General features: G+C 40.2%; 3 protein-coding genes and 1 non-coding gene across 5 annotated transcripts; 2 read left to right on the top strand and 2 right to left on the bottom strand.

Moving 5' to 3' along the window:
• The first annotated feature begins 490 nt into the window (after positions 1-490).
• Positions 491-10019, top strand: LOC135935794 (V-type proton ATPase 116 kDa subunit a 1-like). The gene is made up of 17 exons (XM_065478352.1): positions 491-765; positions 3969-4145; positions 4596-4724; positions 4784-4866; positions 4926-5052; positions 5392-5568; positions 6797-7009; positions 7171-7321; positions 7392-7531; positions 7584-7817; positions 7899-8008; positions 8062-8186; positions 8250-8368; positions 8729-8836; positions 8958-9195; positions 9478-9649; positions 9710-10019. The coding sequence occupies exons 1-17, from the start codon at positions 649-651 to the stop codon at positions 9810-9812; spliced, it is 2523 nt and encodes an 840-aa protein (XP_065334424.1). The 5' UTR covers positions 491-648; the 3' UTR covers positions 9813-10019.
• A 454-nt stretch (positions 10020-10473) lies between these two features.
• TRNAE-UUC (transfer RNA glutamic acid (anticodon UUC)) lies at positions 10474-10545 on the bottom strand. Its single transcript has one exon. It is a non-coding gene; the product is annotated as a tRNA-Glu (tRNA).
• Positions 10546-13191: 2646 nt separating this feature from the next.
• On the top strand, positions 13192-26018 carry superdeath (Suppressor of ER stress-induced death). Of its 2 annotated transcripts, none has more exons than XM_065480251.1 (15): positions 13192-13422; positions 20917-21308; positions 21427-21639; positions 21692-21853; positions 21911-22204; positions 22258-22441; positions 22497-22735; positions 22790-22973; positions 23029-23227; positions 23278-23555; positions 23621-23820; positions 23961-24128; positions 24185-24328; positions 24991-25078; positions 25480-26018. In XM_065480251.1, exons 1-15 carry the CDS (start codon positions 13402-13404, stop codon positions 25633-25635), a joined length of 2922 nt encoding a protein of 973 aa, XP_065336323.1. In that variant the 5' UTR covers positions 13192-13401; the 3' UTR covers positions 25636-26018. The 2 variants fall into 2 exon arrangements, with proteins under 2 accessions (XP_065336323.1, XP_065336322.1); XM_065480250.1 differs by lacking the exon at positions 24991-25078 and adding an exon at positions 24876-24957 and having other exon boundaries at positions 13277-13422.
• Positions 26005-27622, bottom strand: LOC135937163 (SAC3 domain-containing protein 1). The gene is made up of 7 exons (XM_065480253.1): positions 27434-27622; positions 27181-27369; positions 26940-27110; positions 26690-26884; positions 26500-26637; positions 26255-26441; positions 26005-26126 (listed from the first exon to the last, which is right to left on the bottom strand). Exons 1-7 carry the CDS (start codon positions 27508-27510, stop codon positions 26031-26033), a joined length of 1053 nt encoding a protein of 350 aa, XP_065336325.1. The 5' UTR covers positions 27511-27622; the 3' UTR covers positions 26005-26030.
• Position 27623: the final 1 nt, after the last annotated feature.

Raw genomic sequence — 27623 nt, forward strand, 5'->3', positions numbered from 1 at the left:
TGCTAGCTTTTTACACGCATGAATTATTTTTAATACATTACATTGTGATAGTTTGTTGTATGCTTCGCAAAGAAACTGCATTATTAGAAGGATTTTCATAAATTTAAATATATCAATTCATACCATAAAGGGCAAAAAGTTTAGGATATTTTTATTTGCAGATTTTTTTAATTGAAGCTATCAAAACGACACAAATACGCATTACTATTAGCCGATTTTTTAGCCTGGAGGCAATTTTTCACCCGTCTTAATGCACCTAATTAAGCTGACAGCTGATGTTGCCGCCGATACGACAAAAGAGAGTAAGAAAGTTGCCGAAACTCCATAAGGCTGATCAATCGGAAGGCGTGATTTATGCTAATTGGTGCTCATCAGTAGGTCTTTCTGGACAATATTATGGAATTAATCGGCGGCTGCGGCGCGGCGGACGATGTGTCGCCGATAAGCGGCTGTTTGAGGTGAGAGATAAGTGTGGTGAGCGAGCCGAGGCGAGGAGTGTGTTTGACGAAGGCTGCTGAGCTTTGGCCGCCGATCAGTCCGTCAGAAAGGCAAAAGCAGTCAGTGCTGAGGAGGCTCTCACTCGGCCAACACCGCCGCAGCCACCGCCGCTGCCCGACCGGACACACAGACACGCGCACCTCCAGCACCATGGGCAGCTTCTTCCGCAGCGAGGAAATGGTCCTGTGCCAGCTGTTCCTGCAGCCTGAGGCGGCCTACACCTCCATCGCGCAGCTCGGCGAGATGGGGGTGGTCCAGTTCAGAGACGTGAGCCCTAGCTGTTTCTTATTATTTAGTCTTCCTCTCGGCCTCGGCCCAAGAGATAATATATTATAATGTATATCTGCGGCAGCCGGCGTTATCGCGAGAATTCCACTGCCATTGCGCCTAGCGATTGTCATTATTATGCAATAGTTTTTTTCCAACATAAAATACAACTTTCTAGCTTCTTTGTTGCAAATATATTTGACGCTGAATATGTTTCTAAAGAGTAGGAAAATTTCAGTCAAAATTTCATTCAAATTTAAAAGGTCCTTTAAATTTAAAAAAAATATGAATTAAGATTGATAATTAGGAAGCTTCCATTTTTCCTGCTACTAATTTTCGAATAAATAACTTTGATTTAAGAAAGACCGCTTCCAATTGTTTTGGAAGCTTTAGGGTTAGTGTTAACTTTTTTTTAATTTTTACGCCAGCTAAAAGAGTTACTATTTGAACATTAAAAATTTAACTCTCTTTAGCCTATCCAAAACTCGATAAAGAATCTATTTTTTCACAGCTTTTAGCACACTTAATAATATATACTAAAAATATGAAAAACACTAGACAAGGAACTAGGATTTTGGCCTGATTTTCTACTAAAAAAGAATTTTTTGAACATTTTCAAAATTATAATCGTTCGAGATTAAGTTAAAGCCACAAAACGGCTTTTTAAGTTTTATTTGTGTTGAAATTCTATCGTAGTGAGAGAAAAGATAAGCGAGAACTTGAGGAAAACTCTGCTTGCCATTCTGGTGCGGCGACGAGGAGGTTTAAAGAGGCGTCTTCCAAACTAGTTTTCTTTCCTAAACTTAATTATCTCTTGAAATAACGTGTCACTGTTCTCGGAAAGGCTGCAGTAAAATCGCTACAGTTTCGCACTTGATTCTTCTCCCATTTACGCAGGAGAGCGGCCTGCTCGGCGCGGCCAACAAAGAAAGTTTGCGAAAAAAATCGCATCGAATAATACACTTTTATGGATCCCGGCAGTGGGACGAGTTTTTGCAACTTTTTATTGTGCGCCGCGTTTCGCACAGGTGCTTGGCGGCAGAGGCCAGTTCGTGCGGCACCACTTAGGGCAAATTGCCCGGCATTTATCATAATAGCAATGAAAATAATCGTAATAATATGTAACACAAACACAGCAGCAGCAACTCGCACGCGCTCCACTTTACTAATTTATGCAGATAAATTGAGACAAGAGCCGACTTTACTTTAAGTCAGAGAACGCTCCAGATGCAGTTGTTGGGAAAGAAAGAAAAGCAGCAGCAGCCGCGTCTCGTTAGTTTGCTTTTTTGTTCACGTAGGTGGCCGCCGCTGGCTCATTTGCATGCTAGGAGACACACACACCCGCGGGATGGGTCTAAGCTGCCGCTGAATTTCTCCTGCTGCCAACCAATGTGTGAAAAGTTGCCACGAGTGTCGAACGAACGAAAAAAACCAGGCAAATTGATTGTTAGCGGTCACATGATTGGAGCCAATCACACTCATGAATTATTCATCTGGCTCAGTTTCAATTACGTTTGCAGTTCACACTCCTTCGATTTATGTAATAGCAGACTCGAAACATCAATCACTTTTGCAAAAATGTTTCCATTTGACTTGAGAGGTTTCGTAAATTTCGAAATAATCTCAACCCATTCAACAGTATACTAAAAATCACATTATAAAGGGACATATGTTTACTATCAACTTGTAATGGGATGATAAAATTATATCAGTTTTTTGTTGTTCATGACTTTTAAATTTTGATTTACACTGTAGTTTTTAGTTCTTAAATTGGAAATAAAGTATTGTTGAAAATTCTGCCTTGTTTCAAGTGTAAAGGCTCAAGAGCTAAATTAGTACTGAAATATTTTTCGCTCCATTCGATATCTAGCCCATTGAAAACTGTCGTTCAAATAAAAAGGACCCGTCGTGCTTTCCTCTGCACCAAAAACGAAACTCTTTTTGTCCAAGGATGTTACTTTCTCGGGATCACGATGGGTCAAAGCGGCGGAATAAATTATGCGCTGGCTGCTTGGCACAATGCGTTTCGTTGTTTCATTCCTCTTGCTGCTGGTCCGATCCCTCGGCGATAAGACGGTACGATCGTCAGCCCTTTCGTCGGACCCATGCAGGGCAGCTCTCAATTGTCAATAATTACGTCCATTGTGTGCTGCGGTCGAATGGGAAAAATAATGGGACGCTGCCAGAGGGAATGAAACCCTCGGGGAATGACCCAGTGTGTGCGATCTTTTAATTAATTTGTCAGTGAAAATTAAATTAGTTTGAGCATTGGTTGTGTGCGACGATAATTGACTGAATTCTATTACTGCCGATCACGAGTGAGGCTCGCCTGCCAATCACGATGATGTATCGAGATCGAGACTGGCCAACGTGACTCGGTTACTTTTGCACTTTTTAATGCCACAGTCGCGAATCGTGAAACTTGAATTGAGTGAGTTGCCTTCGAGTCTCTCCTTTGCTTCTGCAAACAAACCTCAAAACATTAAAACACGCTTGGAATTCAAGAACTGCTGTATGCGTTTCCAAAGCGTTGTAATAACCTGAATACCACTTGCACATTGAGCATAAATGTCGGGAGAAATCCGAATAAAATCCGTCCTTAAGAGGCAGGTATTACGTAGGCATGTCCATATTACACCGAAGGTTTTTTGTTTCGGGCTCAGATTTAGATTTGATTTAGATTCAGTCGTTTTAAAACGATTTCCATAGTCACCTGCCTACATTTGAAACGGAGAAATTATGTCTCAACGCTTATCTAATCGAACTCTTTAGGGATTTCGCTATCATACTCGTGACTATGACGTTGATATCATCTCGATTGCTGCGATTCAAATCAACCATATGTTTCAAAAAATCAGATTTAAATCCTTATTCTTAATTTTTGCTAAATAAAAAAATGTAAAAAACTCCTGCGTGTTAAGTGCATTCGCAAAAAAGCTACTTTACTTTCAAGACGCATTTTTCATTATGACAGGAAGTTAGTGTTAAAAGTGCAAATTAAGTACCAATTTTTACGACTTAAAGTGAAGAAAAAGCAGTTTTCGAAAATTTTCTGCGCAATTCATGCCGCAATAAAAGTGTACAGCTGGTAATGTAACAGGTCTAATTTGTCTCGCCCGATTGAGTTCAAGATAAAATCACAACTCCATAACTGTCTCGTAAAAAGAACGAAAACCTGACTGACTGAGAAACAATCTCCGCAGCTCAACACCGAAGTGAGCAGTTTCCAGAGGAAGTTTGTGTCCGAGGTACGAAGGCATGACGAACTGGAGCGCAAACTTCGCTACATCGAGACGGAAATGGTCAAGGATGGATTCGAAATTCCGGAAGCTCCCTCTGATACAAAGGTGCCCAACCCCAGAGAATCCGCCGATCTTGAGGTAAAAATAACACAAAAGCACGTAATTGTAAAGAATGAATTTATTTATAATATATGTAATAAAAATACATTTTCCCTGACGAACTAATTATTCGAATTTTTTTAAATAAGTTTTTCATTAGAAGCGGTGACATGTTTAAGGGCAAGGAGTTTTTCCAAAATATTTCCTTTATTTTTCTCGAGGGTTGGAAAGTCGTAAGGTTCTCTTTCATTAAGTCTTCAACCCAAAAAGCAATTAAAAAGTATAAAGTTTGAGAATCACGTATAGAGTATTTACAATTTCAGTCATTTGCATTAAAAAACTGAACTTTTTTGTAAAAAAAAATGTTGAGGACAATATTTAAATTTATTCCTCCCACGGATAAACAAAAATGAACAACAAGAATTGAGTGTAGAATGAAATTCCTTCCTAATGTAATGTTTTTATTCATTCATATTATCCTGTGCAAAGAATCATTTAGAAAAAACGGAATCTGAGCTACTCGAGGTCAGCCAGAACGCTGTGAATTTGAAAAACAACTTCCTGGAGCTGACCGAGCTTCGCCACGTTTTGGAGAAAACCAAAGGCTTCTTCGACGAGGTTCGTCAATTTTGCATGACTCAATTCGATTACACTCTCTCTATCACGTACTATTGCAGCAAGAGAGCAGTGCACACGGCGAGTCTGGAAAGTCCCTGATCCACGACGAGGCGGGCCAGCAGTCGACCCGCGCCAGATTGGGGTGAGATCAAACTGCGGTATGCAATAATCCCGGTGAGATAACTGAGTTTTAATTGACAGCTTCGTGGCGGGCGTCATCGAAAGGGAGCGGGTGCCGGCCTTCGAGCGGATGCTCTGGCGCATTTCCCGGGGCAACGTCTTCCTCAGGCAGGCTGAACTCAACGATCCCCTCGAAGATCCCACCACTGTGAGAATTAATTGAGATTTTATCAAATATATGGGGAAACTGTTCGACAGTCGTTAATAATTTCGGCGTGTGTTGAAATCAATTTCGGAGAAAAAATCAAAGCAGCCCTTAAAATGCTCTCGATCGATTTCAGGCGAAAACAGGGTTTGTCAATCTTTGAAATCACGAGTGTTTGTTTTTACGGCCCTTCTCTTCGGCGGTGTTGATTGCGATTCGTATCAAATGCAAGAGTTGGAAAGTAAACACTTAAACAGCTCTTTGTTTTCGGTTAACTTTTACGGCTGTCGCGGCACGCAGCGAGCGCCGAGTGTCACTCTTTTGACTTTTTGCGTGTGAAAGGGTCACCAAATCTACAAGACGGTGTTCGTGGCGTTCTTCCAAGGCGAGCAGCTCAAGTCGCGCGTTCGCAAGGTGTGCGCAGGATTCCACGCCTCGGTCTACCCCTGCCCGCATTTGCCTGAGGAAAGGGCGGCCACCTTGGAGGGAGTGCGCACCAGACTGGCGGACCTCAACATGGTAAGTACCAGCACAATAGTCACGATCGCACCGGGTTGCCAATTTAAAACCGCACTTTGCAAAGCTTCAGATTTTTTAATTATACATATTTCCATTAAGCACATTAGATTTGTTAAGTTATATAACATATAACAATTATTCAATCCTTACATTATGTTTAATGTGATGAAAAATATAAATTATTTTTCCATTTGCAAGTATTCAAATGAAGATATGAAGTTTATTGCGGCCTATATGCAAAACGGTAGAATATAATAAATGTCCTAAAATCATCGAGTTGTATTTTTGTAAGTTTTCGACCCTATAGAGTTCAAATTTGTTTTCAGAATTTAAAATATAACCATCCCACATCAATCAATACATAACCACGAAAAATTCATTTATGCAAGACCTGTTTAAATTTATATAACCAAAAATGCGTCTACAGTTCCCAACCCAGTAGATAAGCATATACGGCGCACTCTTTTCGCAATGAAATGCTTGCAGCAGTTTAATTTCACATATATTATAAATTATAATCGCGATTGTTGTTGTTGTGGTCGGGCTTACATTAAAATTAATGACCGCTATCCATACATGATTAAGCGCGAAAAATTAGCACACCAGCGTTGCTGCAGAGACGCTTTAATTACTACGTGGTGGCAACAATGACGTTGATATTTGGAACAATGTGAAACTGATCCAGCGTTGATTTATTCATAAAGCCACGCGGAAATGAGAGCTGTTGCGAAATATCATAACGTTTTGCACGTCTTAGTACAGTTCCAGTTCTTGATAAAATAAAATATAAAAGCCAAAAAGGTTTGAAAGTACTGACAACCGGGAATAACAGGTGAAAGGGGAGATCTGTGTTTTTACGATTTTTGAATTGAAGTTTAAATTCAATAATATTTTTTTAAACGATTGAAAAAAAAATTATGCACTTACAACACGATTTTGCATGCAACTTAAGCGATTAGCAGCTTTGTGAGAGAGCAGCCGGTAACTCATCTGAATAGGCTGGACTTTTAAGTGTTCAAAATAATCATTCAAAGTAAAACCCCACGGTTTTATTGCTCTTCAAAAGGGCACGAAACGAAAAGATTTAATCGCAGCTCAACTAGGAAAAAATTAATAAATGAAATGTGCTATTATCCAATTGTTCTTAATTTTCATAAAAATTGTCTTCATGAGAGGTACTTCTCTTGTTTCGCATAAAGAAAAGTTGCTGACCGATATTTTCCCGCAGGTGCTGAATCAAACGCAGGACCACCGTCTAAGGGTGTTGACAAGCGCGGCCAAGGACCTGCAGATGTGGACCGTGATGGTGCGCAAAATGAAAGCCATCTACCACGCGCTCAACATGTTCAACATGGACGTGACCCAAAAGTGCCTGATCGGCGAGTGCTGGGCGCCCCTGGCCGACCTCCAAAGGGTCAGGCAGGCCCTGGCTGACGGCAGCGTAAGTGTTTTCTGCTGACGAAACAAATAAATATAATATATTATACAAAACAATGTAGACCGCAAGTGGAATTCAAACCGGTCGTAAAAAAAACTTTTATCTTTCTGAGGCATCGCGATCTGTGAGTTATTTACACATAGGCCTGTTTTGTTTTCGTATAGAAAGAGGTGGGCAGCTCGATTCCGTCGTTCCTCCAAGTGATTGATACTAAGGAGGTGCCGCCCACGTACAACCGTACGAATAAATTCACCAAAGCTTTCCAGAAACTGATCGATTCGTACGGCGTCTCCAGTTACGGTGAAGTAAATCCAGGTGAGTTGATGCTATAAATAAACAAGGGGAGAAAACCGGATTGATATGCAATATGCGCCAAATTTTCCAGCGCTTTACACCATCATCACGTTCCCATTCCTCTTCGCCGTCATGTTCGGCGACGCCGGGCACGGATTGATCGTCACCCTCTTTGGCTTGTGGATGGTGCTCAAGGAAAAAAGTTTGATGAAAATCAAGACCAGCAGCGAGGTAATTGGCAACTTAAAAAATTGGAATAAAAATTATCGAAAATCGATTCCAGTTTTGGAACATTCTTTTCGGCGGACGCTACATTATTTTGCTGATGGGGCTGTTCTCGATTTACACCGGATTCATATACAACGACGTGCTTTCTCGAGGCATGAACATTTTCGGCTCCAGGTGGATCAACCCTTACAACGCAACCACTTTGAGTGACAACGAAAACCTCGAAATCAACCCTTACGAAGGCTATCTAGGCACCCCTTACTACTTTGGAATTGATCCGGCTTGGATGGTTAGAAAAAATCGTTAAATAAAAAAATGCAAAGCACATTTAAGCGGGTTGAAAAGCTTAAGTTATATTTTAAATTTATAGTTGGCTGAAAATAAGATCATTTTCCTGAATTCCTACAAAATGAAAATGTCCATTATTTTCGGGGTGGTCCACATGATTTTCGGCGTATGCCTCAGCGTGGTCAACCACAGGTATTAATGCAATTGTTCTGGGACCAAACCTCATTTGCTGCTCCCCCGTTTAGGCATTTTGGCAACAAAATATACATTCTGCTCGAGTTTGTGCCGCAGTTGCTGTTTTTGGTGCTGCTGTTTGCCTACATGGCCTTCATGATGCTCATCAAGTGGTGGCTCTACGGTCCTTTTGATGGTAATTGCACCAAGATAACTCCAAACGACGAGTAAACACTGCGGTCCGAATTGTTGTTTGCAGAACAGAGGTGGTCGCCGGGCTGCGCGCCCTCCATTCTCATCACTTTCATCAACATGCTGCTACAGTCCAAGTCGGAAGTGCTCAAGGGATGCGAAACTGAATTCATGTTCCCCTACCAGGTTCGACCTATTTATACTTGTTTATTTTCATCCCAAGTTATTTAAAAAAAACTTGGGAGTTATAATGTTATTGAGTTACGCCATCACGTGTCCTATAAAATCAAACGGAGAAATGCATAGGGAAAAGAATGATGTCGTTAGACTGGTTTTGTCTTCTGCATGGTGTGCAAATAATGAATAATTTAATAACAAATAGGCTGCTGTCAAGAGCCGCTGATTCATCGTTTTAGAACTTCAGTTCTAGTGTTTTTTTTTTTCAATTTTTCCCTATTTTTCGAATAAAAAGTTTTTTGTGTTACAAATTGCTTTTAATGATATTTAAAATTGAGCGGACTAAAAATTTTAATAATGGTTTTTCAGTATTGGGTGCAAATTGCGTGTGTGCTCCTCGCCGTTTTGTGCGTGCCTGTGATGCTGTTTGGCAAGCCAATCTACTTGTCTATAAAGAACAAAAGAGCGCTGAAAAGAGTGAGTTTCATCTAGTTTATTTTCGTCTGTTTCCATTTTCCGCCTCCTTTTAGACGAATTCGCCGAAAAATCGCTATCGATTGCTGCCAATAAAAAACTAATTAAAATTAAACGTCGACAGGAGTCCCTCCACGGTCACGAAAACCCACAGGGCATCGAACTGTCTGAGGAGCTTGGCTTGAACCCTGAGCCGGCGAAAAAAGGGATGGGCGGCCACGGCGGCCACGACGATGACGAGGAATTCTCGTTTGGGGAGGCCATGGTGCACCAGAGCATCCATACCATTGAGTACGTCTTGTCCACCGTGTCGCACACAGCGTCCTACTTGCGACTCTGGGCCCTTTCCCTCGCTCACTCGCGTAAGTTAAAAATTGTAATAAAATCTTGATTTTTTTTTAATGCGATAAAAACAAAATTTATTAAAATAATTGGAAAAATTTTTTACCATCAATTTAATTCATATTTAAATACAACGCCTCCTCTGACACCCAGCAGTTTATCCTAAATTGCTTTACGACTCTCCGAAATGGCTTCCATTGATAAATTAATTTATATATAATAACATTATTTTAATTTTAAAGACTCTAGTTCAACGTTCCTTCATTAAAACACATTTTAATTACAAATCACACTATTTTCAGAGCTGTCTGAAGTGCTGTGGACGAAAGTATTGAAAATAGGATTGTCTATTAAAGGCCCCGCCGGGCCCGTGGCAATATTTTTGATATTCGGCGCGTGGGCCTGTCTCACCATCTCGATTTTGGTCTTGATGGAGGGGCTTTCTGCCTTCCTGCACACCCTCCGCTTGCATTGGTACGTTTCAAACTGCAATTTCAAACTCATCGTAGAGTTGTTAATTTTTTAATCACGCAGGGTGGAGTTCATGAACAAATTCTACCAGGGTGAGGGCTACGCTTTCGCGCCGTTTTCCTTCAAGAAGATCCTCAAACACGAGTCGAGCGAGGAAGACGCGTGATTCAGGCGCACTTTGCTCTCTCACGAGACGGTCATGCCAGTACTTTGATATCCGATTTTGTCACACACGTATTTTATAATTATTTTTATATTACTGATGTTGATATTCAGCGATATTTAGTCATTCTTCTTGCCATGTAGCGGTGAAGCATTGGGCCAACTGTGTTTGTGTATATACTGCAATAAATTGTGATGTATTTTGAATTTACGTCGGACTTTTCACTAAAAACCTTCACTATAATATAAGTCAGTAGAAACAAGACAATCGGATTCACTGATTCTGGTGATAAAATATTTAAATTCCACTCTCGTACCCGAGTAGCTGAAGCGATATCAACCGCCAAGTGTCTGCCAGCGTCGAAGTGAAAAGCGAGTTTGTCTCTCTGCCATTCAATGCAAGAAGTGTACTCAATGCCATTCCATTAACCTGCTTCTAATTAAGGTCAGTGGAAAGGTCGAACACCTGCTTATGTTAGAGCGGTACCTTTTTCAGCATCTGATATTATTATTTATGTAATAGAATAATCCACTATTGTGTTGGCTAATGACTTATAAAAGAATTTTTCTGAAAATAATTAAAAAAATAGTACATATATTTAACAAGAAAAATACTAACTATCAAACCACAAACCATGCTTAAGACAGTCGGAAAAGGCAAAAAGTTCCCATACCGGGAGTCGAACCCGGGCCGCCTGGGTGAAAGCCAGGAATCCTAACCGCTAGACCATATGGGACTGATGGAAGTTGACGGTATTCACACAGTATATGTATACAATGAAATTGCCAGCGCCGCTCCATCGGCAAGTAGAGGAACTAGCACACCTTGCGGCAGATGCGCCACGCAGATACGTAGCAGGTCCTGTGACACGCGGTATCAAATTAAATTTATAAATATTGTTATTGCTCAATGCGTATTCTTTAAAATTATTGAACATAACTTAAAATTTAATAGTTAAAAGTTGGCCTTTTCCTCATTTCAGCGTTGATAATTTAAATAAAAGTCAACATGATATCTAACGATTGCGACTCATTCTTAAAACTGAAATACGCAGCCTGCGACAAATTCATCATACCAAGATTTAACAAGATTTATGATGCTTTGGTACTGCACTGATTGTGAGTACCGTGAGCAGTGAAATGAACAAATGAAACTCATTGTCAGTGCTGGTGGTTTTTATAATTTTATTTTTATTATTATTTTAGAAGTTCCTTTAATTTTGGGAAACATTATTTGTGCTCACTGGGCCACTAAATGGAAGTCTGTCAACGGCCTTAGATGACAAAATACGTTGTCACATCTTTTCAAATATGATATTTTTATACTCCAAGAGTGGTCGTTTGATTTGATTCGACAAACAGACGTGAAATTAAACATTAGCAGATATGAAGAGAACCGAAAGCAAAAATATATCATGTGCAGGCCGATTTTCATAATTTATTACAATTTACTGTAACATATTAACATTTTATTATTTCCACTCTTTCTAGCAAATTCCCAAGTGGTTGGGACCATTTGGGCCACCAAATGATGTTCTGTGTTTTCCCAACAAAAAGATAAGGTTGTTAAATTTAGGATTCCCCTCGGCTTAGTGACGTAACTGTGAGCATGTGTGCGTTTGTTTCAATTGAACAGGTATTATAATCTTCAATATAATTTTTATATTTCCTTTACCGAGTCTCTCGACAGTCAAATTCTTCTGCTAAATACTGCCAGTTAAAATCGCGGCTAATTTAATTATTGGATGAAAATAGTTTTTTGCAGTTAAGTAATAATAATAAAATTGACCTCATTTATTTAGTTGTATGAATTTTTTATTTAAGTTTCAGTGATCTACTTTCATGCACAACTCCTCTGTAAAAAATTGTCTATTCAGTGCGTCACAAAAAATATTATGAAGTCAAACGGCTGACAGGCGTTTCTATTATCAAGTGCTGCGGCCTTGACTTCAGCTGGTGCAAAACTTTGAAAGTGAAAGACGGACGGCGTGAATTGCAATGAAGTTGCTGACGTAAATTAAATTTGGATGCCAAATTGCAAGAGCAAGAACGTTCATGGGGGCTTCGTTTTAAAATTGGCAAGTTCAAGACAAGAATATAAATGTTTTGATTGTCATTCAAGGGTGCACATTTGGCATTAGCACGCGTAAGTATATTAGTTTTGCATTAGTTTAGAAAGATTTGTGTATTAAAGAATAACCTCCAACGTACAACTTGGGATTTTGTGATATCTCAATATTTTGCTCAAGTTTTAAGCTAATCAAATACTTTCAATGCCGAAATCCGATTAAATAATTTTAAACCAAGTATACAATTCCTGGCATTTATAATCGATAGAGTAAGCAAATAAATTTAAAAAAATCGTCGTTGAAAATAATTCAATGAAGAATTGTAAAACGAAAAATATATCATTCATTGATCACATATTTTTTTAGCAACGAATAAAAATGGATGAAACCCTTAGAATTTAAACGAAAGGCAGATACAAAATTTTCTGATTAGGGGAGCCTACGATCAAATCCAACATATTTGCTAAGAACGACGTCATTTTCAAAAATTTTCTCATCACTGCCTGAATCGGGAATAAAAAACAAATATCAAGTTAATCCCGCGAGCGGCCGACAGAAAAACAAACTCTCTTGAGTGATGATGTGAAAAGATGCCAGTCAGTCAAAGATCAATCAGCGCGTGCCACCGCGCTCTGCTCTCGCTCAACTTTAGCGGCAACAGGGGTGCAAAACGAGCTGACGGGTGGAACAGCGGAACAGGTGCTGCGAAAATGCAGATTGGATATGGGAAAAAACGGGCGAAAAAATCTCCGGGGAAGCGTGAATTAATTGCGAATTTCCACTTGGCATGAGCTGCGACTTTTTTTATACCTCACTGCTTTTACTCTAGATATATTTGAAATTCAATGGGATAAAAATGTAAATTTTAGCACTGTTAAAGTATACACATCTAAATTATACGAATGCAAATATTTTGGTTTATCGATTGTATAAGAAATTGTCTGAAAGAATTGTGCCCGGTGTGGGAAACTTAAAAAACATTTGTGAAGAAATATTTCGTGTATGTCCTTGACCAAAATGCAAATAAAATGATAATGTGTTTGAGACTGAATTTTTTTCCTTGGTGCAGGAATAACAAAAACATTATGTGCATATCTTGTCCTTCTCCCAAGCAATGTCATGCAAAAGTATCTCTTTCCGTGTCAAAAAAAAACCAATTGACAATAACAAGAGCATGGACATAAAATAATTCCATTCGAAATTGCTGCTGAAATTAATTTCTGATCAGAAATTTTTCCATCGATATAATGAAAATTTTAGGGAATTTTTGCTTTTCGTCTAGTTTTTTCGCACGCCAAAATTTAAACCTTGCATTGTTTGGTCGGGAATTGGCACTTATGCGACGGCAAAAAGCGCGCGACGCGGCGGGAGCGAGGTGGAGCCGAGTGCGCCGGTGCCGCGGCCGGGCCGCATCACTGGAGCACCGAAGAAGGGTCCGTCAGTCGCGGGTCAGCCGCTCCGAACGCCGGAGTCACTCGCCTCCACCTGCCCTGTCCTGTCCTGCCTTCACTGCATGGCTTCCCGATGAGCAAAGTCAGCCCGCAGGTAAACAAACGCCGCTTAAATGGGGTGACACGCCCGCCAACTCCGCCTTCCGCTCAGTGTGAGGGGTGCACTCTCGTGGTTTTAATTTTCCTGAGTGTTATCAGCTGATTTGCACGCATTGGAATGGTCCATGTTCCATATATGTTTACATTTTTTATGAAAAATTAGATCTTTTCCTATGGTAAAAATTTGCTTTAATCATGTTAAATGATTTTTTTTAGCAAAAATGGGATGGTTTTCGAACTTTCATGGTATCATTTGTTTCCTTGTGGAAGATACGGTTGCACAGCAATCTTCTCGCGTTAAGTGCACACAATTCCTATTAAATATTTTCCTTTTCTGATTTGTCGAAACCTTTCCGCAGTCATTTATATCTTAAGATAATTTCCACCCTTTCTATATTCACAATTTTCAATTTTAGAGCAGATTTTTTGCTATAAAACGTTCTTATTTTATTTTGTAAATTAACGACACCGCATGGTGTACGGTTTGAAGTCGGTCCGCGGGGATGAAAGTCTCTGAGCTGTCATTACGAGTGTTCTGACATGCGGCCTTTGCCAAAGTTCAGTGGCGCGCGAACACCTGTGCTCGTTGCAGTGGATGAGGGTTGTTTTGAAATCTGCGTGAATTATTTAGCGGGAGCCGGCCTCTCTTGTGTTTCCGACAGGCAATCTCGGCCTTTTAGCTGCAGGCTGATCAAAATTTCACTCATGTCGTGCTCTGAGTCATAATAAAAAACGGAGGAACGTCGGGAAATAAGGAGAACTCTCCTAATTCATCGCTGTAGGCGCGGCGTAGAATTCGTTGAAAGAGGATCGTTGATATTTCCCTATGATATAATTTCGTGATTTGGTTTAATCGCTATTGTATTCAGGGCTGGGAATGGATATTAAGCGTATTCTTCGCGGTTTTTTGCAGCCAGTTCCTCCCGCATTTTTGGTGCTCATGAAAAATTACATTTAAAATGTAAAAAAAATCAAAAACCCACGAGTCAACAAAAACGCAAAAACCCGTTCCCTCTCCATGTAAGGAATTTGTTCATTATAAAACCCTAAGGTGCAAAAAACCCACAATACTGGTAAATACCGCACTGCAAGTTTGGGAATCTCCCTGGGAGATACCCAGCCCAGATTGTATTGCACCATCAACTATTTTCCTGCTTATAAGCCATCAGTTTTTAGATTTCGAGTGAATTAACTGTTATGTGATCCGGTGCTCTCAAGATATCTCCACTCTGATTCAGTAAAATTGTATTTTCAACCTTAGCGCTCATTGATATTGCTGTTTTGAATGACAAAACCGGCACTCTCAAGGAATTTTGCATTTTGTAAAAAAAATACAGGAAATGACAGAAAGTTATTTCCAATTTAGATAAGTAGTGGCTATATTTGGTGCTTACATCTCGACTCTGATACAAAGAGCACACTCTTTTAATTATATTTTGCAAACATCAAGTCAACCAAGTCAATGTATATTGTTTCTATCCAATCTATGAGGAAAATGACACATGCTAGAGAAAAAGTTGTCTGTTTAGGAATAAGTGAAATATAATTTCTTAAGTTGCTTTACATTTAAGCATGATGTGTGTACATGAGATATTTAGAAATGTGGAATGCTGCCTTTCTTGACAATCTTTTTTTTAAACTCAAGTTAGAATGCGAGATATTTGTAAACAGAGATGTAAATACCTCAAAAGCATATTTAAACACGAAGTATCTCAGAGTTACAAAATAGCTTGTTGGAAAAGACCGTTTCATTTAAATTTAAATTGTCCTATCAGAAGACCCACAATAATAGATTAATTGTCATATTATTATTGTTTTGGTTTATCTATTTGCTGTAGGGGCTTCATTCAGCAGGGCGTGAAATAGTTTTATATATTCAATTGGACAGCCCACGTGACTAGTGTAAGTTTATTGGAGGGGTTAACAGACTTCTTGTTTGATATACTGGACTTTCGATCTTTCGAACTGCAGTAGTTGCTTAGAGGTACGTCGTTGAAGAACTATAGTACTTAATAGTGCAGGAAGAATACAGGTATGAGTTTTAACTTGAGTCCAAACTGACAAATAGCATGATTGTTGATTTCGCTGAGGTCTTTTTAAAACGCTGGTGTGAAATAATCAACAGATGTTTATACTTGAATATTTAACACTGGGATCAAAATTAATTTATTTTTCAAGCTATGATCTCAGCTGACGGATCAATTATTTAAAGTCCATATGATTATAAATTTTCACCATACGCAAGTTTCTGAGTTTAATTATTGAGTAAAACCATTATTTACCTTGAATTATATTAATATATAACGGGAAAAATAATCGTAGTTTTTAGTGCTTGGTACACTGGATAATCCGAATAGTGTTGGTTTCCTCTCAAAATACCAGCAAAACAAATTTTCAACCCTATGTCAACTACACTATTAATTTATACAACAGGGTACCAATAAGTGTACAACATAATTTATTCTACTTTGAAAATCGTTTGAAAAACTATTCCATCAACATGATTTTTGTGTGAATGCCTCACAAAATCTCGCAAGGTGATAGCAGGGAATTCTTTGATGCAATGTTTATCATCGCTAATTGCTCAACAAGTTAGAAAAAGAACTGTTAATCTGCTGCAAGATGCAGAGTGTAAAAACACAGAGGAAATGCAAGTAACACGGAATCGCGTTATTGCAAACACTACACACTAGCATGCGCGTTCAATCACTTAACTCGCGTTCTTTTCTCTTCTGCAGCGTCACTTCTTGTGCATTTCACGATTCCGCCTCCTCCTCTCGTCCCAGAACAATTAACTCGACTAAACAATCGTAAACTATCATAACTACAGTCCGCGGAGCAAATAATGATACGTATGCATAATAATGCACATCGCTTATGCATGCATGTACGCGTGCGTGCTTTGTTATTGTGAGCGTTTCTCATTTCACACGTAATTGTCTCGAGTGATAATTACAACCTCTGCTGCTCTCTCACTAATCTCACTTTATTGCGCGATAAAAACGGACTGCACTTTCAATTTTACTCTACGCTTATAAATCGAACAGTTTGGACGCGGAATATGGGTCGCAAGAAATCAGGTCCCGACCGTGTCAGCTGTGCAAAGATAATGGAAAAACGCGAACGGCGTACTTGCACACTTTTTGCTGAGAGCACAAATAATTTGCTCGAGAAAGTCGCGCGTGTCAGTAGAGCGAGTGCAGCAATTCATCTAGTTTATCTCGCTACAAGGGATGCGGAAGATAAAATGATCGAAAGGAGGAAGAAAATACGCCAGTGCAAACTTTTCCCAAGCTGAAGTGGAACATAAGTTGACTGAGGGTGCGATAATGACCCCATAAAGTCAAGTCAAAAGCGTTTTACTAAACGCCTTTTGACAAGAAAATGAGAAGGAGTTGCTCCAGTTGATGGTCTGTATGGATAAGAGTCCCTTTCAATAATGAATTTAGTACTTCAGTAAAGTAGTAAAGTTCAATCAATGTGAATTTAAGAAAAATAAACAAGTTTTCATTGCATTAAGAAGCTTACAGTAAAATAACTACAGCTGATAAAAAGTGGATAAAATTAATTAATCTTACGCTTTGGTTCATTTTAAAATCATGATCAAATATATGAAGTGCAGCATGCCTATATAGTTAACATTGACGCACAAGTTGCCTTTTGACCGGATCTGAATGACAACATTAAGCAGGCGAATATAAGAAGTTGCTGAAATATATTTCACATCTTGGCTGCCCGCGGCAAAGTTCTATTCCGCGCCACTGCGAGAAACGAGCTGGCAAAAGCCTCAAAGGGATTCGCCCGTGTGGCTGGTTGTCGATAAAACTAGACAGAGCAGATAGAGAAAAAAGTGCAGCATCCGATATTTTGCTGTCTCGGGGCAATGCGCATTTCGCTTGAGTCCTTTAACACACTGACTGCAGGCATCTAACTCTGTCATTACTTGAGACACACAGCTGCCAATTAGAAACAAAATCTCGCGTGTGCCACTTCAAAGGAGGCAGCAGCCTCTAGACCGATTCGCACCTCTCTGAGATAGCGCGCAGTTGTCTGCACTACACACGAAAACAGCAATTTGGAAACGCCGACACGTCGGAATTTAATTGAGCATTGTTTTGATTTTCATAGTATCCAGCCTCGGGATGGGGAAACTTCTGTTCAAATTTTCAGTCGTTTGCTATTGAGGGCGAAGAATTCTATGAAAATCATTTTGAAATTGACTTTAATAAGGCAGATGCTAATTATCCGGCAGCCAGAATGAATGAGCTATTTCGTCGCTTTTGCAGATTCAGGTCACCTTTTATATATGAGTCCGATAATGAAATGCTTCTCAACGTAGCACGCTGCGCACAAGATTTCGATTTTCAAAGCGCTCGGAGGCAATTAACTCCGGAATTAAATCAGCATAGAAGCGACGTGGTTGCAGATTGCTCGCTGTAGCCGAGTTCAAATAAGATTTCCGCCTCGCTGACTTCTTGTTTTGCATGCGGAGCGCACAGGTCCGCAGTCCGCACTTTGTGCCGCACTTAGATATTGCCTACGTTGTTAATAAAAACTGAAGAACTAAAAAAAACTAAGAACCATGTTGAGTTAAAACTCTATACTGCTTTAAATCTGAAAAAATAGTCGTGTGACAAAAATTATTCTTAAATTTATCAGTATATAAATCTAATTTATTTAACTAAAATTAAATCATTGACCGGTGTGATGTTACAAAGTGGTCTTAACGATTTCCCGACGCGTGAGTTCGTCGACTTTAGAACATAAACAAACATGAGCTACAGTCAATTATGTAACTCACTTGCTTATCTTTTCTCCCGAAATGAAAGTCAGGCAGGCGACACGAATGGTTTGTTCACGTGACAAATGAAATTTCTGCGGTTCATTGACAAACAGTCACGTCTAGCCATGTCCTTTTTAAATGAGGTAATTTGACATAAAAGCTTAACTAATTTTGCATGTTATAAAAATTGATTTAAATTTTAGGCACTGATCCAGTTGCAATTATTAAATTATTTCGCCACGTTGAGGAAGGTCAAACTCCAACTAAAATCGCAGGTTTGCTACAAAGTTTCGCTGTGAAGCTATTGACAAACACGCAACACGCGCGGTGTTTTCCTTGGCAAATCAGCCGTCGGTATAGCAACCGGCGTAATGACACGACACTGTGCCTCATGCATATTAATCAGCATCTCACTCATTGTCGCGTAGTCGCCGTGGCCACGTGACCATCCCACTACTTGCTCCTAGGCGCGGGCACCGGGCACACAACAACGTGCTATTTTTCAAGCTAGGCCACACGGCCGGCTCGGTTTTTTTACGCTCATCAACTTCGGCTCGTTTGGATTACGCGCGCACCCAGCCGTGCGTTGGGTGTTTCAACCACCATTAATTTCAGCGCGGATTTGGCCAACCGCGCGAACATGACACTTCACACTAGCTGCCAGCGCTATTAAAGGCCGCCTCCAACTAAAAATACATATCACCATCGAGATGTGAATTAATATATAATCGACTTTCACCGCGCGCGTGATGTTGGGTCATACCCGGGCTGGAAAGGCGACAGGTGACATAAATCGCCCGACCAGCGCAACGGTCTTCCCTCGTCCATCCACGCGCGTTGCATGAGCCCAGCACGCATTGTTATCGTCTACGTCCGGTGCACGCACCATAAAACCTCCTTTTGCTGCGTAATATAGGCTTGCGTATAGCGAGAGCGCGACCGCTGACGACTGCGAATGAATGGACAGATGCTGCGAAACGCGGTCGACTTGCATTGGCTTGTTATGTTGTCTATTGTGGACAAGGGGAGTGCAATACGGCAATCCGACATTTCTAAGGCCAATTTTTAAAAATAAAATTACTAAATTTCTACAGTCGAACTAGGTTCATAAGTGTCTGTTAATTTAGCATGCCTCTAAGGGAAAACTTTGATTAAAAAAGAGGTTTTGTTTCGAAAAATGACAGAAAAATTGTTAACAAAACTAATGCACACCATTTAATTTTTTTAGCTCCCGATCATTATTGAGACCGTCAAGTGAGCACTATAATTAATCATGCATTTTGAAGCCTAAAACCGTCTACCGACTAAAATATGTGGAAAAATCATACTTATTTGCTAAGATTTTTGCTCAAGATAATTTTTTATCTATAGAACATGAAACGAAATAAGATTCTTAGTGTCTCCTATCTTTTGTACTACTGTATGAAGTGTTAGACATTTTGTTAAAATTAATTTGAAAATCATTGAACTATGTATTATCATTTAAGTCTTAATATTTAGGATGATCACAAAAAGAAGACGACTTTTTTCAGTTTTTCACGCCCCTATTACTGCATACACGTATCAATTCTACAATAGTGTAGTCCCGACGCAGCCAAGGGCTGGCTAATTGATATTATCTAGATGAATGGTCAGCGTAATGGAATTGCTCATCGCATGTAGTTGTCAATTCGTAGTGCAAGAAGTATCAACTGGGGCACGCACGTGACCTCTCTGAACTCTGCATTTAACGCGATTTTCACCGGCATCAAATCATGAAATTGAAACTGAGGATAAGTGAGTCAAGCGTAAGTGATTGCGAAATTAAAAAAGTTGGACAGGATGAGACTGATTGGAAAACTTTGTCGAGTGTATAAACACTGAACTTCTTCCTTTTTGGGAGTACTCTATCTCGTCGCTGAATGTGATTATTTTTTGTTTGACGTCACGGCTTACTCGAGAGCCCTAGACAAATTTAATTAAATTGGTCATCAAACGTGGCGGTGGTCAGAAGGGAGTGAGTGGCGTCGGCAAGGACAGTATTCTAATAATTGGATCTGTACGCGCCGGAGGCCGAACTTGGCGGGAATTCCAATAGCTCATATCCATCCATAGTTATTTGTAATAAAGTTGCTGGTATAGTGGTTTTGTAATAACTTCTTTAGATGACACATAGCTCTAGCCCTAGTAAACCGCTAGACTATAGCTTGAATTTCTGCATAGGATGCGAGATCACTTTTCAAAAATTATCTTGTGTTTAATAGTAACAAAATCATAGAGTTCGCAATGTTCTAAAATAATCAAAATTGACCTTTATATATCTAAAGAAATCCTAAACACTACGTTCATACCAATGTACGCATACCAGGTTCAAAGCACCCACGTCCTTATTTTCACTGTCATTAACAGTATTATCACTGGCACGCTCATTTCGTATTGATCTTGCATTCAAGACCAACTATTTCATCGCACGTTTACCTTTCGATTTTACGGCAGCATGGTATATCACATAACTTTATTCGCGTCCTAAACTAATAAAACATTTATAGTTTCGATTTTGGCTTTGTTGACGTTGGCTCAAAATTTGGTAGCGCCTATAAAATTATTTAAATAATACGACCATGAGGGTTGAGCAAAAGGGTTGGAATTATTAATCACAAAAAGACACAATTATTATTGGCCGCAAAGAATTTGCATTTAAGGCTAATCGGCCGCACTCTGTTCCAGACCGAATCAATGTATCCAGCCGACTTCACCATGGAAACGGCGCAGAAGAGGAAGACGCGCTACCAAGTCTCCCAACCGGTGGCCCTGGCGCTGCTGGCGGCAGCGCTTTTAGCTATCTTTCTCTCTGGCTTTGTAACCTACAAAGTCTACAGCTGCAAGTCAGAGGATTCGGGAAATATTTCAAACGAACTGAACAAAGGTCACACAACTGCCAAGTTGACCGACGTCCGGCTACCAACATCCGTGGTGCCAGACAGTTACCTGGTCAAACTGGTGCCGCACCTCTGGGGTGAACGGTCCAACTTCACCTTCTCAGGCTTTGTCAGGATCAAAGTCAACGTGACTGAAGAAACTTCAAGAATTACTCTCCATTCAAACAATCTTAATATTTCGTAGGTTCACCCAAAGGGAAAATTAAATAATGTCATTATTATAATAATAGATAAAAATGCATATTATTTATTTCCACTCAAGCGATGCATTTAATTAATTTTTCATTTAAATTTTCAGAAAAGAATTAACTCAAGTATTTGGTCCTAACAATGAGACTATTACTGTCACGTCTCAAAGCAGAGACGAAGCTAGACAGTTCCACATCATTCACACAGGTTCTTCACTGCAAAAAGGGCTTAGTTATACCGTGGAAATAACATTTGACGGTATACTGAATGATCTCCTGCAGGGTTTCTACCGTAGCTCTTACCAGCAAGATAACGAGACAAAGTACAGAAAAGCCTAATTAAAAAATCATTCCATACTGATTTAATTCTGCCAGGTGGATCGCAACAACACAGTTCCAGCCCACCGATGCTCGCCAAGCATTTCCCTGTTTTGATGAACCGGGACTAAAAGCAAGATTCTCAATCAGCCTTGCTCGGCCTAAAGAACTGATGGCTGTGTCGAACATGCCTAAAACGAACAACATATCTGAACCAGTGTAATTGCACGCGAGACATTGCCTGGATGGTCGACCCTAAATATTTATTTTTTGCAGTGAAGGTATGCCAGGCTGGGAGTGGGATCACTTTGAAGAGAGCGTTCCCATGTCGACCTATCTGGTTGCCTTTGTTATTTCCGAGTTCTCCAAAATGGACAACGGATCGTTCTCCGTTTGGTCCAGGAGAGACGCCATCAAACAGGCCGAATATGCTCTGCAGGTTGGGCCAGCCATCCTCAAGTATTTTGAGAAATACTTCAAGATTCCCTTCCCGCTGCCCAAGATGGATATGGTAGCGTTGCCCGACTTTGCTGCAGGTGCCATGGAAAACTGGGGCCTCATCACATACAGGTTTGTCGAGATTATATCAATCCTTGACCTTTCCTGACTTAAAGAATCAATAGAGAAACCGCAATGCTGTACGAGGAAGGTGTTTCTGCAAGCAGTAGCAAGCAACGTGTAGCGATAGTCGTGTCGCACGAGTTGGCACATCAGTGGTTCGGAAACTTAGTCACACCATCTTGGTGGACCGATTTGTGGCTCAATGAAGGTTTTGCCACTTACGTCGAATATCTAGGAGTTGATGCTGTAAGAAAAATTGTTCAAGTTAAAAAAAAAACAAGGATTGCATATTTTTTTTCAGGTCGAGCCATCTTGGCAAGTCTTGGAGCAGTTTGTGGTTGATGAAATACAGAATGTATTTTCGTTGGATGCTCTGGAGTCATCCCATCAAATATCTATAGAGGTCGGCCATCCAGATGAAATCAACGAAATCTTTGACAGGATTTCATACCACAAAGGCGCTTCCATTATAAGAATGATGGACCACTTTTTGACAAACAAAGTGTTCAGCAAGGGCTTAAACAATTACCTAAAGAATAAGTAAGTCTCCAATTTAATTATGTCTTCCATCAGATTTAAAAAAAAAATATCTAGAGCGTATGGCAGCGCGACGCAAAACGATCTTTGGGATGCGCTGACTGAACAAGCTCACAATGATCAGGTCCTTGACGCGAGCACCACCGTCGCGGAGATCATGAATACCTGGACCTTGCAGACAGGGTTCCCTGTGCTCAGTGTGAAGCGAAATTACTCCAATGGCTCAGCTTTGATAAATCAGGTGCACCATATGTCAGCCCTTACAAAATGCAAATAATTAAACGTTTGGCTTCCAGACTCGTTTCCTAATCAATCCTGAAAGCAAAACAAGCAGGCAGGACTGCTGGTGGGTGCCAATTACTTACACAACGGCAGCAACCAAGGATTTTGAAAGCACCAAGCCAAAGTTGTGGATGAAGAAGGAGCCGAGGGTGGAGGTCAACGACTTGCCCAAAGGAGATTCTGACTGGCTGATTATGAACGTCCAAGAAACAGGTGAGCAGGTTTCTGCTCGCGGTTTGACTTCAGTATTAATTTTTAATCAGGTTTCTACCGAGTCAATTACGACAAGAGGAACTGGGAATTGCTGACAAAGGCACTGAACTCTGCAAACTTTGGCGGAATCCACGTCATAAACAGAGCCCAGCTGCTTGATGACTCCATGTCCCTGGCCAGGGCTGGTCTTTTGGACTACTCAGTTTCCCTGGGCGTCACGAAGTACTTAAACAACGAGCTTGAATATACTCCTTGGAAGTCAGCACTCAACGCCCTTGGCTTCATTGACAGCATGCTTGTACGAACCGCCGCTTACGCAAACTTCAAGGTACAAGTTTAAATTTTACAATCTTTCCCAGAACGTGCACGATATTAAACGAAAATCTCTTGAAGGCATATATGAGTAACCTCATGACCCGCATCTACGAAGAAACAGGCTCGGTGGAAATGCCTAATGAGCCCCAAGTGACCGTCTACAAGCGGATTAGAATTATGAGCTGGGCCTGCAGCCTGGGCCACCAAGAATGCGTTAATCACAGCATCAGCACGTTCAACCAGTGGCTCAAAAGTGAAAATCCAGACAAGAATAATCCGTAAGCTCTCATTTTCAATTTGTGCCAAGTTGAATATTTTCGGATACACCATCAATCACTGGCAACGGCGTAATTAATGTCTTAATAGCCTCTTCTAAGGCAGACAAGTGGGCGGACGGGACTTATTTTTGTCTTTCCAGGGTTCCGGCCAACTTGAAGAGTGTGATTTACTGTACCGCGATCAAACACGGCGGGCAGAGGGAATGGGATTTCCTCTGGGAACGATATCAAAAATCGAATGTTGGCTCCGAAAGAGATTTAATGCTCACCTCTCTGGGATGCTCCAGAGAAATCTGGCTATTGAATAGGTTTGTTGAAACATTTAAATCAATTAGCATCTGCACTAAGCTAATTATATCGGCAGATATTTGTTGTGGGCTGTGACTGACGGTTCAGGAATCAGAAAACAAGACTGCGCCAGGGTATTTGGAGCTGTGTCCATGAACGTGGCTGGCTCCACAGTTGCTTTTAATTTCCTGCGCGATGAGTGGGATCGCATTAAGAGCTAGTAAGTATAACCCTTTCTACACGTTCACTCGTTCATTTGCAAAATTATTTTTTAAGGGTTGTCAGTTCAAGCTTTTTCATAAACACTTTCACATGATTTTATTTGCTGATTTTTACACACTTTTTTAATCAAATCTTATTCAATCACTGCATTATATATGCTAATTTTTCGCAAAGAGTAGTTGTCTGACAACCCCATAAATGGCCCAGCGCACTTTTGAATTGTGTGCCAAATATCACTATCAGCACCTTAAAAGTAATTTTGCAGCATCACTTTCCCTTATCCAAGATAAAAAAGATTTCTTCAACATTATCTGTAACCTGTGTTCATAAGCCAAAATGTTCAAGACTAATTATGTGGCGTGTCTTTGTAAACATTCCTAATTCATAATTAAAAAGAAAAAATCTCATCATAATTAAAATTGTCAAGGCTTGCCAAGGTTACCGGTAGTATAATTGGGCCAAGTTTCGCTGGTTTTAAGAAAACAGCACGCACCTACGCAATTTTTGGCATGCGTTTTGAGTTTGGGAATTGTTATTTTCGTTAGCCTTGGCTCGTCGCTGTTCAGCGTGAGCAGCATGATTCGCACATCCACACTTCGCCTGCAGTCTTCACGAGAGTTGCAAGAAGTGAGTATGCGCTATAGTGAAATTTTGTTGCAGCGTCCAGAAGTCTGGTGGATTCGGAGGACTCGCTGAATTAGCTGACTTGCTTATCCCCACCATTACAGGCCAATCGGAGTACCAGCAGGTTGCCCAGAATGACACTGGAGAAGAGCGAAATCGGCAAAGAGACCGGAAATCCCAGCTTTAGAAAAAAATAATATTGATCAAATCGATTTTCTGAGAGATTTTACACCATTTGGCTAGTTGGAACAACTAGTAACGCATTCAAATTTATTCATAGCTTCGTGCTAGAAGCAGATTTTGTTACAACAGTTGCCAATTTTCATTGTGAACTAAGTAAGGGGTTGCGAAAGGCAAGCTGGGTCTGGCAAGCAGCTTACTGCCAAGCCGCAGCTCATTAAAAAATCAGCACGGAATGACGGCGCCTCCGCCGGCGGAGCCACGCGGAAATGAAGCTGGGATTTGTCGCGTCTCTCCGAAGAGTTTTCCAATTACGTGCTAATTACGACTCTGGTATGTTTGTAGCTGAAGGAGTTCGCGACGAAGCGCGCCAGCGACTTGGGCCCTGCGACTAGGGCAGTGGAGCAGACTATCGAGCGGGCGCAGGCCAATGTCAATTGGATGAAGAGGAACGCGAGGAACATTGAGGCCTGGCTCGAAACCGCCGTCAGCGGAAGTTAATTTATGCAGTTCAATTCGAGAGCAAACTCTGAATTACTATTTTCCGGAGAAAAGCGACGCCAAACTCAATGATTGTGCATTTTCTAGATTTAAAAAAAATTGCAACCCTGCTACCAGTGCGTGCACTGACGCGCAAATCTAAATAGAAACTGTAAATCTATTCGCTCTGTACGTACTTACTAACTTCCTCGGCTATTTTTATAAACATTTACTGATTGTTCTAGTGTAAAATGCCATGTCTTTGCTTGAAAGAGACAAAGGCAAAGAACTCTCTTAGTTTTGAAGGGTGCGGTCGTATCGTACCCCAAGAGTTAATTATCCTAATCATGATTTTAATGTTGTTAAACTAAGTTAATAAAATTGTGCACGTTTAATAAAAAGTGTATATGCTAATTTTATTTCCGTAAGTCAAAGTTTAGAACCAGGAATTCTTTTATAAATACTTGCATTTTTGATTCAATTTCCAATTCCTTCAGTCTTGTACAAGGCACCTAAAACCCAGGAAATAACAAACTTCTTTAAGTATTTATTTTCAATGACTTTAGCTTTTCTATGACATCCAATTAAGAGAAAATCGCAAGCTGACCCCCCAGTATAACAAGCAAAAGAAAGTACTTACCGGTTTGGAGTCCGAATTAAAATTCCCTTTTGAAAATTGTAAAAAATCTGCTTCTTGCTTGACTCCATAGTTTTTTGCTTCGGCACGAACATCTTCGCAGCTCAGGAGTAACGAAGAAGACAGCCACTGCACCGGCACCTTAAGTATTTTGCTGCTGTATGCCACGCTCATAGCATTAAAAGCATTCCTACATAATAAATCAAATGAGATTTATTTTTAATTACAAAATGCCTCCTCACATTTACCTTCTGACTGACGGCAAATGCTGAGCCATTGCACAGGCAAGTGGTGCGGGCAAATCTTGAAAAGAACGAAACAGCCTTGCATAATTGTTACTACTGTACAAAATGAACATTTGAATGGCATCCTCAGTCATTTTTGACCTAAGTAAAGAGTATATCATTGACACATCTATTTTTCATAAAAGAGACATACCTAGGCTTGGAAGACAGCAGCCTGACTATGCCTTCAGTGCGGTTTATGTCATGGAGTGCAAATATTGACTCTAACAAAAGCTGGTTCCGAGATGTAAATCCATAATCATAAGTATCCAGTGCCCTTCTGACACAGTCAATCAGCATATCATTGTTGAGTTTAGGGTCAAACTGCGATACTTTAAGTTCACAAAGCCTAAAAGAAAATCTCGTTACTTTCAAATAAAATAACAAATAAAGTTATGCAATACCTGTATCCAGCGTAGAGATGAAACAACACCATAACTTCTAAAATAGGCAAAACATCCCGTCCGCTTAAGCCCTGGATAACGATGTCTTTTCTAACTGCTCGCAATCTGTCAGTTACAAAATCATAGATTGTTGACCAATTTCCACACAGACCCTGTTCTTCCATGGCTAGCCTACATTAACAGCAATGAAAAATAAAATCATCTAACAAAATCCTTTTTGTTTCAAGCACCGCTGTAATACCTAATTAAATAGATCGTTGTCCTTTCAAGAACAGGCAGAGGTCGGAGCTGATCAGCATTTTCGGCTTTGACACCAGCAGCTGACCGGCTGTATTCTTTCACCGTCTTCAAAGGGTCAGCTAGCGGAGGTTTATGATGTATCGTGCCAGCTTTCATTTCAAGTGGATGCAGGAGTCTCTGTCTTTGGCGGCTTCAAGAACAAGCAAACGTTAACTATCGCGAAACTTATTCAACAGAATTGTGTGAAAACTTACAACTCGAGCTCAGACCTGGGGCACATTTCTTCACATGTCCCATGAATGAAATTTCCCAAAATTCCAAGCGATGACATTATGACATGCAAATTGAAATTTTATTTAATATTTTTACTAACAAAAAAGTTTCGATGAAACAGAATTGCGCTGGCAGAGTAATTAATAATTATCCAGGTGCTTCATGTATGTA

The sequence above is a fragment of the Cloeon dipterum genome, chromosome 2, assembly GCF_949628265.1.
Source record: "Cloeon dipterum chromosome 2, ieCloDipt1.1, whole genome shotgun sequence".
NCBI classification, from domain to species: Eukaryota; Metazoa; Arthropoda; class Insecta; order Ephemeroptera; family Baetidae; genus Cloeon; species Cloeon dipterum.

Bases quoted from the DNA above. Each gene is read 5' to 3' on its own strand.
- LOC135935794 (XM_065478352.1), top strand. From the start codon at position 649: ATGGGCAGCTTCTTCCGCAGCGAGGAAATGGTCCTGTGCCAGCTGTTC. The intron at 766-3,968 runs GTGAGCCCTAGC...CAATCTCCGCAG, and splicing joins GGGTGGTCCAGTTCAGAGAC to CTCAACACCGAAGTGAGCAG. The intron at 5,053-5,391 runs GTGAGAATTAAT...TGCGTGTGAAAG, and splicing joins CCCTCGAAGATCCCACCACT to GGTCACCAAATCTACAAGAC.
- superdeath (XM_065480251.1), top strand. From the start codon at position 13,402: ATGAGCAAAGTCAGCCCGCAG. The intron at 21,854-21,910 runs GTAATTGCACGC...TATTTTTTGCAG, and splicing joins AACAACATATCTGAACCAGT to TGAAGGTATGCCAGGCTGGG. The intron at 24,329-24,990 runs GTAAGTATAACC...ATTTTGTTGCAG, and splicing joins TGGGATCGCATTAAGAGCTA to CGTCCAGAAGTCTGGTGGAT.
- LOC135937163 (XM_065480253.1), bottom strand. From the start codon at position 27,510: ATGTCATCGCTTGGAATTTTGGGAAATTTCATTCATGGGACATGTGAA. The intron at 27,370-27,433 runs GTAAGTTTTCAC...TTGTTCTTGAAG, and splicing joins CCCAGGTCTGAGCTCGAGTT to CCGCCAAAGACAGAGACTCC. The intron at 26,442-26,499 runs GTAAATGTGAGG...TTTATTATGTAG, and splicing joins CATTTGCCGTCAGTCAGAAG to GAATGCTTTTAATGCTATGA.